This window comes from Falco naumanni, chromosome 8 (assembly GCF_017639655.2).
Source record: "Falco naumanni isolate bFalNau1 chromosome 8, bFalNau1.pat, whole genome shotgun sequence".
In the NCBI taxonomy this organism is placed as follows: Eukaryota; Metazoa; Chordata; class Aves; order Falconiformes; family Falconidae; genus Falco; species Falco naumanni.
The window spans coordinates 51,128,831-51,145,522 of NC_054061.1; the positions used below are offsets into that span (position 1 = coordinate 51,128,831).

Genomic DNA, 16,692 nt, shown 5'->3' on the forward strand with positions numbered 1-16,692 from the left:
TCTTTTAGGCAAGAGAAAAAAAAAAAAAAAGATGAAGCCTATGAAGCCTTTTGGTTTTTTCCTCTATGCTCCACTTTTCCTGTTCCTAGATTCTGAGTCCCTGTCAAGGGACTGAACCCCAGTTCAAAGCCAGCTTTGCTAAAAGGGCACACACAACACTGCAGAAGACTTCAAAACATTAGTCCACCTCATAGCAGCAGAAGAGAAAAATGAGGCAAAAGCAAAGGTTATCTGAGCAGGTGTCCTGAGTGTCAATATGGAATGTGGTCTTCCAACATGAGTTTGTTTTTCTGATTCCTCACATATGGAGCTGCCTCTAATCCTGTAAACTGGACTTCCTTCAGCTTTTCTGGAAGTCACTGTGGGTTGGATATCTACATGGAGGGAAACAGTTGCCATTTTCAGGTTCAGGCTGTTGAGCAAGTTATAGTGTCTGGAAATAAAATGGGAAGGGTCTGGTGCGGTTTATGAAGAGGAATGTATTCTCTTGCATGAAGCCTGGCTTTGTAAGAACACATTTTTGAGTTAAGCTGTTCTTCTTTTATAGTGGGATAGTTCTGCTGCCTGTTTCCTTGATGACAGCCTTGGTAGTAATGCAAGAGGACTTCGTACTTTGCTGAGAAAGATTTACAAAGATACCATAATTACAGTTAATGTCCATTGCATATGTACATAAACAAACTGACTTAGTGCACTCTCTTCACCCAAAATCCATGCAGTTTTCTGCATTAAATCGCCATGAGATAGCGGTAATGCAAAAGAGAAGCTGAGCGAAACAATTTCTTTCTGAAGAGCTGTGCTGTATGTCTAACTGTAGTCTATTAAGGGAGGAATTCAACTGTTCACTCTCAATGTATGAACTAAGCAAGAAACTAAATATTTTGGATAGTAACCAGCCCACTGTTTTGAGTATATAACAAAACCACTTTTTATGACAATGTAAAGTTGATAGTCTGTGGTCAGAGACTGATCTGGTCCAACCGAAAGTGGTTTAGATAAGACTCTGACATCCTCATCTTTCCTTTTTACAGGAATGTTGTTTGTTTCTTTCATGTCCTATTTTTGGGTTGGCAAGTGACAGAATTGCAGTTAAGAGGCCAAAGAAGTGATCCACAAAGACACAAACACAGGGAGGAGGACAGCAAGGATGGAGCTTGTTTTACCACTCTTCTCTTGTTCTTCCCATCCCTATGATTTTTATAAGCTAATCTTCACTAGTTGCCATGGAGCTTGCAGGTAACACTCTCTCCAATGACTACCAACTTTGTCATGTAACATTTTCAAAGATTTGAAGGTGACATATAGAAAAACCTTCTCACTTCTTAGAAGAATTGCTTCAGTAGGAATGTTGCTATTTGTATATTTTTGTGTTTTGGGGTGTGGAAGAGAGCTTGGAGAATTAAGAAAAAGTAGAACTATTTAAAAGTGAAGTTAATGATTCAACAAGGGCAGGTTCTCTTCCAGGATAACTCTGGTTATATATTAGAATTGTACAAATAAAGTGTTCAGTCCAAATCCATCCTCCTCCTCTGTAGTCCTGCACTGTCAGGGCTGGGTTCTTTGCACAAAGATGTGGCTTTTTCTTGGGATCATCTTTTCTGTGGGGACATTAATTCCTGGAAAACTCAGCTTGAAGTTGCAATATGACGGGTGAGTGTGAATGGAGTATCAGGAAAAATCGTGCATGCAGTGAAATTCTCAGGAACTGTGTAAGAATAATAATAATTATGAACCGAAAACATGGAGACAGGGTTACTAAGCTGTAAGCTTTGTAAAATTTGGAAAGAAAACATAAAGATGGGAAATGAAGAAAGAGTGAACTATATCCAAGCCAACAAAGATATGGCTGCAGCCATAGGAGACACAGAAAGCCCCTCAAATGCACCTCAGGATGCTCTGCTTCCATTAGCTGAAATTCATTTGGCTTAGCCTCTTTCATAATGAACTTTGAAATCAGATGCTGTAGGAATAAAATGCCTTTTCTGAGTATAAAGCGGGGGGTGGGGGGTGGGGGTGTGTGATTGACAAAATTTTTATCCATTAATAAAAGCCAGCTGAGGTTATGTGAAAAAGATGCTGTCTCAAAAGCAGCTCAGATACAGAACCCCTGTTGGCAATCTGTAACAGTAACAAACAAACAAACAAACAAGCTAGTGGAGTTGGTCCAGACAATATTCACCCCTAAGTGTTCAGAGAATTAGATTATCACATTTTTTATTATTGATTAATGTTTTCGTAAAGTATGAAATGTCTAGTTTGGCTGTATTCTCCTTTCTTGGTTCTGCTTTGCAAGAAAATGAGTGATATAAAATTATGCTGTTTGCTTATCTAATCTATTTTGTTTCATTCACCCTCAACTTTACAAGGAATGATAGGTCACTCTGCCTTTCTAGCAGCTGGGATTTGCAGGAGGGGCACAAATACAGCGTGGAGGCCAGCTATCCACATATAAAACTTTATACACAGAATTTTCTAAAGTATACAGTGAAAGCAGTCCAGTGCTCAATGCCTCTAGACTAATTATATCCCCAGAATTTGATTTTTAAAAAGGAGAGAAAACCAAGGAGTACCTACTGCAAGTAAGTTCCTTCATAGCATACCCATTCAACAACTCTCCCAGCAAAGCTCCTGGCAAAGCTTACAGAGTCACTACTTCTCTCTTTAGAACGTGTTATTTCCCTTGGATAATGTTCAGTCTTTAGATTAGTATCAGAGTTGCAGTCAGAACCTGTCAATTTCACTGAATAGAATGCAATAGACCCTTGGTAATGTAGTGTTCATTTTTGTTTCTAATTCTTGCCTGAGACTGAACCTGTTGAGTACTTGCATGAGATTTAAAAACACACTTATCAAATGGTCAGTGTGACTTTGGGTGGGCAGCACCTGCACAAAGATGAAATGACTAGTAAAGCCCATTTTTGTTGTCATTTACTCTGTTCAACATCTTAAATGAAGTATCTAATGTATGAGCATTCAAGGAAATGCAACTTGTGCTGAGAACAGTCCTTTAATTTGGTAAGAAAGCTTAACTGTAGCATTTAAAAAACTGTTATTCTCATGTGGTCACATGGGCTGACTTTGCACTTCTCCACTGAGAATCCTAGTACATAATCAAAAACAAGTGTGTGCTTTCTAATCTTAGTTCACTGTTAAAAATGATTTGTCTCCACACTGGCTATTGTAAAAGGTTTATCAGTAAATAAGAGCTGGCCATCTGGCAGCAATCTGACTGTCTGGCATTTCTTTCATTTGGTGTAATTAAGACATAATGTCAATGAGGATAGAAAGATATTACAGGATATTGTTTCCCTTCCTGACAGACAAAGAGCAAAGCAAGCCCAGGCATTTAGAGAGAATAAACTCTGAACTGCAGCTGAGATGTTTATTCTCCTAGCAAAGATGTTTATCCTGCATCTACAAGGTTTGTTACAAAGATATTATGGCTGCTGTACCAAATTGTTAGCAATGCAAATATAATCATTTTGCCCCACAGATGAGTGTCCTGTATGTTAACAGTCTCCTGAACCAGTAGTAAATGTCCATTTTAACTATCAAGTTCTACGTTTCTCTATCAGCAAAGGTGATATTTTCAAGAGAGATACAAAAAAACCCAAATCTCCCTATTTTTCATTGGATAATGTGAATGAATAGTGAATTATATTTGCATGTGTATTAAGCTGATAATTGTATATTTGTGTATGGAAGCACAAATGATAGCAGTTGCAGTTCAGATGATGAAAGCATATTATATTGATGGCCATAATGACCATGGCTTTAATAAAAAGCAATGAAAGGCTTTTGCAACAAGAATTTCTGTTACAAAAGCTTTAACGTTCTTTTTTTGTACTTGTCCTGTAAAGGCTCCAAGGCCTGTTGAAGTCACTAAAGGAGACTGTGAAGCAGTAGTTATTGGTTACTAACAAATCTGAACATTTCCTGGGTTCCCCATTTTATCACATCAGTAGTGGATAACTGCTATCTCACCTTCCGGTAATGTAATGTAGTTGTGAAAATCCTCTCCTCATTATGAAACCCTTTCATTAGAAATGTCACACTTGCTATCAGTCCTGGTAAGCCGATCTGAAAGAACACTGACAAAAATTTAAGAAAAATAATTACAAAAGGGTTTTAATAGAACATACAGATTTGTTTTTTCTGCATTTCCAACCATTTTAATTTGTCCTTTGTAAACTTTCAATATTTTTTTTAGATTAAGCCTGCAGTAAATGAAAGTTTCATGGGGTCTCATGAAAATATATACTCAGATACTGGATCTGTGCGTCTTTTCTGGAAATATAAAATGATAGATGTTGTACTAGAAATATTTGTTTCCTAAGAATACACTGTTCTAGAGACCACAGTTTCACTATTTGCAGAATAAACTTGCTGTTCTCATGGAAAGTGATTTGTGAACATCTCAAGCTCTAGCAATGTTCACTTATCATGGCTATCTTACGTTTTTGCATGCCTAAGTAGATCAGGAAAACATCAAGTCTATCTGGAATAATTGAATAATTCCCAAACAGGAGGAAAAAAAGTGACATCTTATCAAATATATAGTTTATTATATACTACCAATGTTCTTGTTTTGGCCCTGGTCCTGCAAAGGCAGAAACACACACCAAGGCTCATGTGAGCAGTTGGCTTCTGTGAAGCTGGTATGGTAAATAAAGAATTGCCTCTGGCAAGGAACCAGAGTTAACCTAACTAGCAACAGAAAACTTGCATCACTTAGTCCTATTTGTAGCTAAAACATTCCAGGTGTTCATCACCCAGACATGTTTTTGTTGGAACAGCACTCAGTTATATGCTCTGTCTTCCTTCTACATAACAAAATACCTCCTTTTGACTCATGAAATCATGAGTACTCTAACAGGCATTAAAACTGATCTTGTTTCTCTGGTGAATTTCCAGGGATCAAGTTTTGCATATTGTGCCAGAAACATTTCAGCAAGTCCAGCATCTTCAGCATCTTTGCAGCACTTTACTGGTGAGTAAGAATAATCATGTGTGCCCAAAGAGCAGAGTGGGGTCTTGGGCTGCAAAAAAGATTTGCATGTAACTTTGGACAGGAATGAAGGTTAAAGTAAACTTGAAGAAGCTTTACCTAACTTTTTTTTTCTTAGCGTAGGGTAGAATCGCCCTTCCACTACCTGAAGGAATGTATGGGAAGAAGTTAAGTTTCCTTGCATGGCTCTGTGAAGATGCTGCTCCTTCTCAGTGGTGCCTGAGTAAATGGAAGCATTAAAGCTTGTGCTGTATGCTCTATGAACAGATGGCTGGAGAATAGTTAAGGGGAGAATTTGAAGGAAAACTTCCATTTATTAATATGCAGCTACTCTATCTTAAATAATACTTTCTCATTCTGGAAACAGAGCTTGATTTGTGCATTTCTTTCTTCTCTGCACAGCTGGATTTGTGGAAGCCCCTTCAGCCTGAAGACATCTGGGCTGGAGAAGACTTGCACATAAGGGTCCCAGCCCCTCTGGTGCAGGAGGTGAAAGACAGCTTAGCTCAGCATATGATCTCTTACAGGTACAACCTCTAATTTCTTAATGGGAAAGGCTGGCTCTAACAATCTTCCTCGTTATCACAGAAGGACCTGGCCTTTCCAGTGAACCGTCAGCAAGTACTGATGATAGGACCCAACCTTTGTTCCCAGTGCCTCCAACTTACTTTGACCTACCCAATGCACAGACACTATGTATTTCTTAGAGTTTTAAAAACACATTCCCCTATGCCCTGATTATTCACCTTCCCACTGGCCTAGACTGAATTTGGAGCCAGGATCTGAGACAGCCCAATCTGTCTTGTTTCCTGCTCTTGCCTTCTCAGTGACAGAGGATGGTGCTCAGATGTATGACTCAGTTTTTTGGCCTGAAGTCAGGAAGCCAGACTTGGTACAAAGACGACTTATAGAAGCATGCTTTGCTCTTGGAAAGCATGGATACTTGAACACAGGGTCCTCCCTATTTTGGAGACCCCAAAGTTTTAATCAGTGTCAGTGCAGAGAAACAGCCTCTGTAGCTCTCCTTTTCCCTTTTCCCTTCCCTGTCTCTTATTGCTCTTCTGGTTTGAAGAAGAGCCCTTTCAAAGTGAATATTCAGCCAGTTTCTTCAAAGCTGCTATTTCCTATCCCTATCGCCCCCCTCACCAGGCTGGTGAGAATTTTCTGCCACCAGCCAGCAAGAGATATCCCAGTCTGGGACAAAGGTTGGAGCGGCAAGTCCCCACTGCACACACAATTAGGAGCCATGAGCTGCAAATGGCCCATGATGCTTTATCACACCTACGCAGCCACACATCTTCACTAACTGCCATGCTTTTACTTCCAACCTGAAGACCTAATCCAAATACAGTGTTTATAAAGCCAAATAGGATTAAATAAAATCTATTCCTCACACAGTCCCATTCCCATTTGGAACTGACTTTTTCAGGTAACAAGTAGCTAGCTATATTTCATACAAACAATCCTGTAGTCATTCAGGGCTGGTGACAAACGGCCTATGGACATACACTGACATTCAGCAATCAAAGATCAGTTAAAGGAGGATTGGTGCCACTTCAAAGCTGTTTAGAGTTAAAGCTGATCTTGACATCCTGAATCTTGCCTGACAAATTCTTTTTAGTAAGTGTGATACCCTGACAACCAGAGATGGAGAGAGATGAGTTGGGAGCCAGTACAAATGATCTAGCATCAGGTTTAGGTATCCAGGACTTAAACAACATTCCAGAAGATATTTAACCTCTTATTTATATCAAGGCTCTTCATTTTCTAATGGCTTCGATTGATTCTTGTGGTGGAAACTTAAAAGTCTAAACTGAAGTTAGCTGCTTGCTCCTCCCCTGCTACCCCCCCTTGGACTGGGGCCAGAACTGTATCTACCTTGTGTAGGGTACAAAAGAAAGAGGTGGGTAATTTAAAGTCAAGCTGAAATTTTGGCTTTGTATTGCAAATGGGTTGAGATAAGTATGGCAAAGTTAGAGTTAAAGTTCCTATAACTGATTCAAAGCAGGAACCACTTTTTAGAAGGCAGTTGACATGCAAGGAAGGTAACATGACAGTTAGGTATATAATGATAGAGACATAAATGACAAATTATAATCAGGACATTAATATTCTGACTGTGTCAAACTCTAGGATTTCAATTCTCCAGAGCTCTGATAAGGCATTTTGCGTGTGTGGTTTCAGTTCATGGGAATTTGCCCTGCCTGAATTTTAGTTTGATGTTCAGATGTGAATAAACATCAAAGCTCAGAGTGAAAGTCAGCTGTAACCAGTCTTAAAACTTTCTTATGTGCAGTTTCCAGAAATGCGGATCAGTGCTACTGTCAGCAGAATAGCCTATTAGCACTTAGAGTGTTTGAAATCAACAGTGTTTAAGCTGGCTTTGCAATTGTCTTATCACAATCATTTACAATGGGCACAGATTTGTAACAGTGTTACAAGGGGCCGATTACAGTGAGAAAGCAGTGCATGATCCAAAGCACTCTGAAGCCAAGGAGAAGGTTTTATTGACTCCCTTGATCATGGAATCACGCCTATGCTATACTCATTTCTGAATTAATTTGTAGCTAAAAAGCAAGAGCTTTTTGAAGGGAAGAGGGGGTTTGTTCCAATTTTTGCAAATTGCAATGAATACTTCTGTGAAGTCCTTGCAAATTGAAAATATCTCCGTAAAATACAATGAAACACTAATGTAAAAGTTTTCACTTTTTCTCCTATTCCCAGAAGGTGGTTATTTTGGACTTTTTTCCAGAAGTAGAAGTTATAAAGAAAAGAAAGATACTGAACTTCTTTTTTTTTTTTAGAAAATTGTCAATATTTTTTTTTAAATCTGGTAAAATTATTATTTTATTTTTAAAATCAGTGAAAATCTCAGTACTTTGAAATTTGTCTTACATAAAAGCAACCATTATGCTGATGGTGACTTATTTGCTAGACAGTCCACAACAAAAGAGGCTAAATCCTGTCACTTGTTGATGTAAGCAATGTACCCACCATGATAGTTCTACAGTAACTGTTTGGGATTGTTTTCTTTTCTGTCTCCCCTTTGCCCTCCCTGCTCAGAGTCCTAATATCTGATGTGCACAAACTTGTGGATCAGAGCATGCCAAGGGAGAGGAGCAACCACAGACAGGTCCCAGAAAGTTATGTCTACACCCAGTACCATCCAATGGAAGAGGTAAAGAGGAACCCAAGTCTGCTTTCTTTCTTTGATGCTGCTATTATGTAAATGGCACAGCGAGCAACTCTGTGCTTGCAGAAAGCTCAGTTGAAGTCAGTGGAGCTCCTTCTGGCTTTCTTCTTTGCAGAATTAGTCCTTACTCTTTGACTAGAACCTTGGCCTGGTTGTATTGAACATGAATTTGTCATTGATTTTGATTAAATACCCAATTCCTCCCTGGCTAAAATAAACGCTGTGTGAAGCAGCCATATTGTTTTGCAAATAATATTCTGGGGTTCAGTTGATTTGTTTGCTACCTTTCTACCCTATTATGACTTATTATCTCTAGAATTTATTAATTTGAGCCCCAGGATGTTTGATGCTGAGCCAGATGTGAAGTGCAATGACTGTTGTAGTCTCTGGAATCCCAGGGAGGAAGACAAGGTGAACAGTGGGAGACCTGTAGAAAGAAGTAATTTAAGGATAGGTTTTTGGCACTTCAGGAGAGAATAATGTCATAAGGGTGTGTAGACATGTTTCACAGACTAGTGGGTAAGCCTGGACAAAGGCATAGCTATACTCTTCCTCATACCCACATCATAAGAGTGAGAGAGCAGAGTCAATATTCATGTATAATTTGTTTGACCTATCCATTGGGGATGACCCCCAGTATCAATACAGGCTGGGCAGAGAATGGATTGAGAGCAGCCCTGAGGAGAAGGACTTGAGGGTGCTGGTGGATGAAAAGCTCAACAAGTCCCGACAATGTGCACTTGCAGCCCAGAAAGCCAACTGAATCCTGGGCTGCATCAAAAGCAGCATGGCCAGCAGGTCAAGGGAGGTGATTCTCCCCCTTTACTCCGCTCTGGTGAGACCCCATCTGCAGTACCACATTCAGCTCTGGAGCCCCCAACATAAAAAGAACATGGACCTGTTGGAAACAGTCTAGAGGAGGGCCATGAAGATGATCAAGAGTGCTGGAGCACCTCTGCTATGAAGACAGGCTGAGAGAGTTGGGGTGGTTCAATCTAGAGAAGGCTCCAGGGAGACCTTATAGCAGTCATCCAGTACCTAAAGGGGACCTACAAGAAATCAGGAGAGGCACTTTTTACAAGAGCATGTAGTGGTAGGACAAGAGGTAATGGTTTTAAACTAAAAGAGAGTAGACTTAGGTTAGATATTAGGAAGAAACTATTTACTGTGAGGGTGGTGAGGCACTGCCACAGGTTCCCCAAAGAACTTGTAGATGCCCCATCCCTGGAAGTGTTCAAGGCCAGGTCAGATGGGGCTTTGAGCAACCTGGTCACGTGGAAGGTGTCCCTGCCCATGGCAGGGAGGTTGGAACTAGATGATCTTTAAGATCCCTTCCAATCCAAACCATTTTATGATTCTACGATGAATGCTGCTGAACTCAGATGTGGAAAATCTGTACTAATAGGGAAGAGACTGTAATACTGTTTTGAAGATTTGATGGTGTGGCTCCATGTCTCATAAAGTCAACAAAAAGATGCCCAATATGATGGCAGAATAGAGTGTCAGTGCTGTATTGCAGTGATGTTATCTTTAACATCCAGTGAGATATAACCATGCCTTTGCTCAGAGGCAAGTGGAAGGCCTTCCAAGAGTGTTAAGTGATTACAGATTGAAATAAGCTCCGAGGAAAATGTTGCTTGCCTAAGGGAAAGGAAATGCTTTAACCTGGAAATGGAGGTGGGAAGGAGAAGAAAACTCCCACTTTGGACCAAAAATTCTCTGTCACTGTTTCAGATTTATCAATGGATGAGTCAAATCCAGAAGAGCAACAGTGAGCTAGTGACTCAGCACTACCTGGGGAAGACAACTGAGAATCGAACAATGTATTATCTGCAGGTAAGGTAGGAACTTTCTTAAAATGAATAAAAGGTGTCTTCACAAAAAAGTACATAGGAGAAGACAGGTTTCAGATCTTTCCTAAGATAGTGCTTATTCCAGTTCACCGAAATAACAGGAGATGGTTTTACTCCTCTACAGTACAGTAAGATTTGCCAACTTTCATATACACTATCACCATAACATTGCTATTGCTATTATCCAGTGAAAACAACAAATTTAACTGCAGTCTTGTTTAGAAACACAAATCAAGCTGAAACTAGTTTGGCAACAGCTGTGTGTGAGGGTAAAGACTTCTGTTTTGTTGTTTTTCTTACTTTTTACAGCATATAGCCTTTCTGCTAGGAGTATTCTATGACATTTTTTATCAGAGGCTCTAGTAAAAACCATAGTCTTAATAATTGGGTTAGTTATTATCTAATCTGTCCCTATCACTGAGTAACATTAGATTCCCTACCTCTTTTTGCTTCCTCTTCTGAAAAAAAAAATAAAAATTCTCAAAGTAAGAACAACCAGTACTATGATTGACTAATATAAATGAAAAGAAACTGTTTTACTGACACTCCTGCTCAACAGACACTTTAAAACTCTTGCCCTGTGATATTACAGAGATGGGGTTATTAGGAAGGAGAGCTTCTCACAATGATGTCTGTAAGAATAATAATCTCAGATGGCTCAATGGCATATCAAGGCACATCCTTTTCTTTCTGTATTATGGTAGGCTATTTTATTGTAATGTAACAATTTTCCAAATGATCATTTTTACACTTCCTCAGATCAGTCAACCATCAGATAAAACCAAAAAGATCATTTGGATGGACTGTGGGATTCATGCCAGAGAATGGATCTCTCCAGCCTTCTGCCAGTGGTTTGTGAAAGAAGTGAGTCCTCACTCTTCCACTTAGACAATAAAAAAGACATATAACTTTGGATATTTCAGTTCTCTATTGTGCCATCAAGAATTAGGCTTTTTCTGTTAAAATATGAATTTCAAAATTAGTACATAGTATGGATACCTGTGGAGACCTAAGTCCAAGTCACAATTTGAGATGAGATATGGGACAATATTTGCTAGCACATTGTTTGCTCCACCTGAACTGATTCCAAAGCCACTGATCTTGATAGCAATCTCTCAGTTTCCCAGTGACATTAGGATCAAGCCACTCCGCATCACAGAGCCAGTCCCCTTGGAATAAATCAACCCTAGCAATGGACATATGTACAATTTACAATCAGTACACATGGAAATAGCAATGTTCCATGTGACTGAAAGTGCCTGGTGTGCAAGTATGCCATCATGCAGCTTTCATAGCTGCAAGACTGTATCCATACAAAGTACACTGTAACTGAAAACATTGTCACTTTGTTAATGGCAAAAGGTAGATATCTCAATGTATCTGGGGACTAAGTAGACCTTGGATATCATGGTGATATCCAGGACTGAGTGACTCCCTGATGATGGTTCTAAACTAGCTCTTTCCCATTATTACCATTAGATTCTCTGCTCAGTCCTCTGTATTTTTTCTTTTCAGATTCTTCAGAATTACAAATCTGATCCAAAGATAAACAGATTTCTGCAGAATTTGGACCTCTACATCTTGCCAGTCCTCAATATTGATGGCTACATCTATTCCTGGGAAAAAGTAAGTAGTGAAAATCCAGGAACTAGATCAAAAGTTACATGTGTACAGCATGTTTTGTTAATTTTAGATACAATCATAGCAATCATATTTAAACAGAGAACAGGACAGAATTATTACTCACACAAAACATCTCACGGCAAAGAGGTTTTGTTTTTTCTATAGATCAGCTGTTACTTGAGATTACAGGGCTAAAAATTCCTAGCAAATGTCATAAGCCTTGGGGAGAGAGGACAAAACCACAGGATCAATTGCTTTTGCATGTTGGGGGATGTACTTACTTCCCTGCTAACAGATCAAGGCTTGGTTGATGGAGTTAAGCATGTCTGGAGGAGTCATTCTTCGCAAGAGATCTCAACCAGCAAATGAGTCTAAGCACCTTTTCAGCTTGGGACAGGAGGAGAATTGGCCAAATATTGGGCTATTTGGTTTTGAAATACGTGTGCCCTCCCAAGTAATCTTGCTTTTCTGATATGGAGGATAATGTAAAATGTTGGTCTTCAGCAACTCTCATCATGTTTCCAGGCTCTTGGGCCCAGTCAAAACACATTTTAATGCAGGACCACAGCACGGTCCAACAGGCTCAGCCTATTGCCATGTGGATCCTGCTGTCACCCAGCTTATTCCCTGGCAGGTTTGGGGCATACCACATGTTGCAGTTGAGATGCACAGGTAATTCAGCTGGGAAGCTCATACAGGCAGTGCAGTAAGGTCTGCAGAGAACCAAGTATAACAGTGAGTATAGCAGGGAAACAAGGACCAGCAGCAAGATTAGCTAACAAAAAAAAACATTCGTCCTCTTGATACTGAAACAAACGTAAGTTCAGCTGCTGTCTCTTGGACACAGAGGTATCCCTCACAGTGCCAAGGCTTTCTTAGGAGTGCAACACCACATGGAAGCAGTTGAGTACTACAGAAAAAGCACACTTTTTTCTTTAAAGCTCAGGAGGCTCATTTCAAGGTGCATGCAGGCTTGGGGAAGATGACAGCCTGGCTGTAGTAGATAAAATGTTCTATCACTAAGCTTTATCACCCTTGTACAGAAAGTTGCACTCTTACAATGCAAGAGTTAGTCAGAAGGCAGAAGTCTAAAATAAAGGAGATCTTACACTGTATTATCACTGGGTCCTATGGATCATTGAGTTGTTATGTAACTGAAGATACTTCTGTTTAGGATCGTTTCTGGAGGAAAAACCGTGCTCCATATATGAATGGCACCTGCTACGGGACAGATCTGAACCGGAACTTCAATTCCTCCTGGGGCAGTAAGTTCCAAGTATTTCAGATTGACAACACAAGTGTAAAGCAAGAGTAATAACTAGTCTCTGAAATAAGATGAAGTCCTTAAGAAAGGAATCTTGTTGTCATCAAGACATATGTAAAAATAAAAACCTGGTTTGTAACAATATTAAGTCACTGACTTTGAACTAGCTTTCTCTTTGTGAGAAGAAAATTGCTGCTTATATAACTACACTCCTAATTGACTGCAGGAGCAAGCGTCAGCTCTAGGCAGCAATGTTAGGAGTTAGTCACTTAACAGCCAGTATTTACGTTTGTCATGAATTTCAAGGAGTCTCCAAAGCTTCCCTGGCAGGTGGTACACTGTGGTGGTGTCAGAGTGGTTTTGTTGCAGCCAGCCTGTAAATATGTGTTAAATATTTCAGTCTTGTAGCAAATTTTAGTTGCTACCGACACAGTAAAATGTTGAAGTCCCACTGAGCTGTCTAGTCTCCCTGCCCATATAAACACACACCTTAACACTCCAATGTAAATTTCCCTGTTCCCTCTGAACTGGTGTTTCTACATCTCTCCTTTGATTCACTCTTTGTATTCTGCTCCAGGTGTTGGTGTTTCTTATAACTGCAACAGTGAAATCTTCTGTGGATCTGGACCAGAATCAGAGCCTGAGACAAGAGCTGTGGCTCAGTTTATCAAAAGGAAGAAGAATGACATTTTGTGCTATTTAACAATTCACTCCTATGGACAGTACATCCTCACTCCATACGGTTCCACAACAAAACCTCCAAGTAACAGTGAAGAACTGGTAGGGCAAAACATTCATCTTCTACACTTCTAGAGAACAAGTACAGGCAGTAGCATGTGGCACAATGTGATTTGACTCTTGCCTTTCCTTCAGAGGAGCTGGGCTTATTCAGGGGCTTGGCTCCCAGAATTACTGCTGCTCCATGCAATATCAGCAAGGTTTATTTGCCTCAGAATTAATCTTAATCCTTCATCTTAAATCAGGAAAACTGAACTATTACAGATAGGGTTACTGCAATGCAAGGTAAAGTAGAGAAGAGCACCAAGTTCTTGCTGCATAAAAGAATGCGTTTGCACTTTTGGATGCCAGCACATTATACACACACAGCTGTCATGACTGTGTCTGGAAATGTGCTTACTAGGAGAATGGGAGCAAAGTAGGCGCCTACTTGGTAACTTCTCCCCTCAGTTTCTGAGTGTTCTAATTTGAGTTCATTAACATGTATGTTTATAAATATTCCAGTAGTGGAAGCATTAATCAAGAGCATGAGGGACTTGGGTTTGGACTTCATATAAGTCATTGGAGAAGTCATCTAGTCTGTCTGTGGCTTAGTTTCTAAAGATGGTGGGATACAGTCTATGACAATTTAACAAGTGTAAGAGATCAATCACTGCTGTAGTCAGTATCAATATGCTATACAGCATAGACTCTAATTCTCCAAAATACAGCCCTCTAGCTTTACAACAAAGCAAATATGTTCTCTACCTAATAGCAGAGTAACTTGTAAAATTTTAACATAATTTACATTAAAAAAATAAAGAACAATTTGCCCAAATTCTTAATGGGTTTCTCTAAAGTCCTTAATTAATATCAAAACTTAAAGCTGATCATATGTAAATGTAAAGCTGGAAGAGACAGAAATTTTGGTCCACTCGAACTAAATTGCCAAATGTACTGGCACTGATGACAATGCTGTTCTTATTTTGAACTTACAGATGCATGTTGCAGAGAAAGCAGCTGCTGCCCTGATGGAAAAGTATGGGACCAGCTATAAAGTAGGACCAACCTCTTTAATTTTATGTAAGTTTCTTTGTTTCCCTTTGATTGCTGTTTTTCAAAGAAGAGTCATTCTTGTGTCACAGGCATCAGTAAGTACTGTTTTGCTGAGTTTCCTCTTTGAGTAATATTTAATGGGCTGGTTCAGTGCAACATCTAAGCAGCAGTCATTTGAATACAAGATAACACTGTACGTTATAAAGCTGACTGCAGGAATGAAGGAAGCATTGATCAGAAACTAGTTCCTACATGAATTCCTCACAGATACATCACAGGGGACAGAACGAGATTGGTGATAAATCATCCTGATCCTGCTGAGGTCAGCAGCAAAACTCCTATTTGTTTTCACTGGAGTCAAGCAAAAATTAAAATCCCAATCAGGTCTATAGTTACTCCATCAGACACTATCACATGGCAGCTGCCTGCAGTTTTGTGTGAATTATGTTAGTTTCAGCCTTGTTCCTAATAGACTGGTTAGCCATGTCACAAACACATCATCACAGCTGATACTAGTTGACAGCCTTTTACATAGAGGACTAGAGGGCCCTAGAGACTGCCTGGTAAACCCAATATTTTCCCAGTAAGCAATAAGTCATGCTAGTCACTCAGAACAGTAAGCAGGTGGCTCCAGTACCCATACGGTTTTGCCTGTTCACAGCATCTGTCTGTGCCAGTCTCTGAGTTGCATGAGTCACCTACTGCATGAGCAATGCAGTGTAAGCATAAAGTAACTTGTCCATGCCCATGACTACATTGAGCCAGGGTTTGTACTTACATTGAATAGGTAAGAAAAAAATCCAGGAGGCAGATGAACAATGATACAGGGAATTGCTAGAAATCTTTCAGACTGGACCATAATTAGGCTTAAACACAAATACACAAAGAAATTGCAGGCAGCATCAATATAGGAAATTAAGTACCAGGACAGACAAATGGCCAGTCTGTCTTGTACCCTACACTAATCACAGTAAAATGCTACAAACAGAATCCCTGGAACTCATCTCCTGTTATTGTACAATACTATCTTATGAATAATTGTTTCCCTTAGGGAAGTCCATGGAAGACTTTTAGTGTAACTAAGAACTGCAGCACCTAGAAGCTCTGCTTTCCATGTCACAGTGATATACAGTTACTGCTTAGTTCAGGGATTCTAGTATAATCTTGCACTAACTATAGAAAGAAGTATTTTCAAAGTACCATGCTTAATACAAATATCTCCCCTCTATTTTTGAATTCACAGACAATAACTCAGGCTCCTCACGGGACTGGGCTCACATGATTGGCATTCCTTTCTCCTACACATTTGAACTGCGAGACAATGGTACTTATGGATTTGTTCTACCCCCTGAGCAGATCCAGCCCACATGTGAGGAGACTATGTTGGCTGTGACAACTATCATAGACTATGTTGGTCAGAAGTACTTCCCAGGTGGGGCTGTGATGCTGACCTCCAGCAGCCTAGGCCTGAGTCTTTGCCTGACTGTTGCATTTAAATGGACTGTTTCTTAAAAACAGCTTAGACAACCCAGCAAGAGACTCCCATGGAAAGTATAATGTCCCTTTGAAAAGACAAAATTATGCAAGCAGAGGAACTAAATGTCAAGTATTTCAATAAAGGCTCATCCCACAAAATACAAGCATCTACTTGTGGTTTTAATAGCTGTGTTTTAGGGAAGGGGAAGGATGAAGAGCTGTGGCAATTTCCCAACCTTCACTTGCTGGCTCTGCAAGAAGCCAGCCTGAGTACATGTAGGGAGAGAGCACTATTACTTCCTGGTTCTTGAGCATATTTTCAGGGGCTCACCTGAGCCTATGCAGCCCTTCTGTCAGCCACAGTCCTGCTCTGTCACAATTCTCCCCACTGCCTGACCCCACTGACTCCTGGGTTTTGCTGGCATTAGCAGGATGCCTGTGAGACTTAAATGTTCCCAATTCCCACTACAGAAAATTGGACAGCTTCGTTGACATCCACCTT

At 40.0% G+C, this 16,692-nt stretch overlaps 2 protein-coding genes across 3 annotated transcripts in view; one reads left to right on the forward strand and one right to left on the reverse strand.

The window, feature by feature from the left end:
* The first annotated feature begins 1,527 nt into the window (after positions 1–1,527).
* Positions 1,528–16,354, forward strand: CPO (carboxypeptidase O). Its single transcript, XM_040603855.1, has 11 exons — positions 1,528–1,650; positions 4,915–4,990; positions 5,411–5,535; positions 8,072–8,186; positions 9,936–10,037; positions 10,814–10,918; positions 11,570–11,680; positions 12,852–12,942; positions 13,519–13,721; positions 14,657–14,741; positions 15,958–16,354. The coding sequence occupies exons 1-11, from the start codon at positions 1,571–1,573 to the stop codon at positions 16,224–16,226; spliced, it is 1,362 nt and encodes a 453-aa protein (XP_040459789.1). The 5' UTR covers positions 1,528–1,570; the 3' UTR covers positions 16,227–16,354.
* The window catches only part of KLF7 (Kruppel like factor 7), a 111,981-nt gene continuing 99,258 nt past the window's right edge, over positions 3,970–16,692 (reverse strand). For both annotated transcript variants that reach the window (XR_005829346.1, XR_005829344.1), the window contains one exon: positions 3,970–4,091. The gene's annotated coding sequence lies outside the window, so the exon portion shown is untranslated. The remainder of the gene's footprint in view (positions 4,092–16,692) is intronic.

Excerpts from the sequence above, each read along its gene's own strand:
- CPO (XM_040603855.1), top strand. The coding sequence starts at position 1,571 with ATGTGGCTTTTTCTTGGGATCATCTTTTCTGTGGGGACATTAATTCCT. Across the intron at positions 10,919-11,569 it reads GCCAGTGGTTTGTGAAAGAA|ATTCTTCAGAATTACAAATC; the intron begins GTGAGTCCTCAC and ends TTTTCTTTTCAG. Across the intron at positions 11,681-12,851 it reads ACATCTATTCCTGGGAAAAA|GATCGTTTCTGGAGGAAAAA; the intron begins GTAAGTAGTGAA and ends ACTTCTGTTTAG.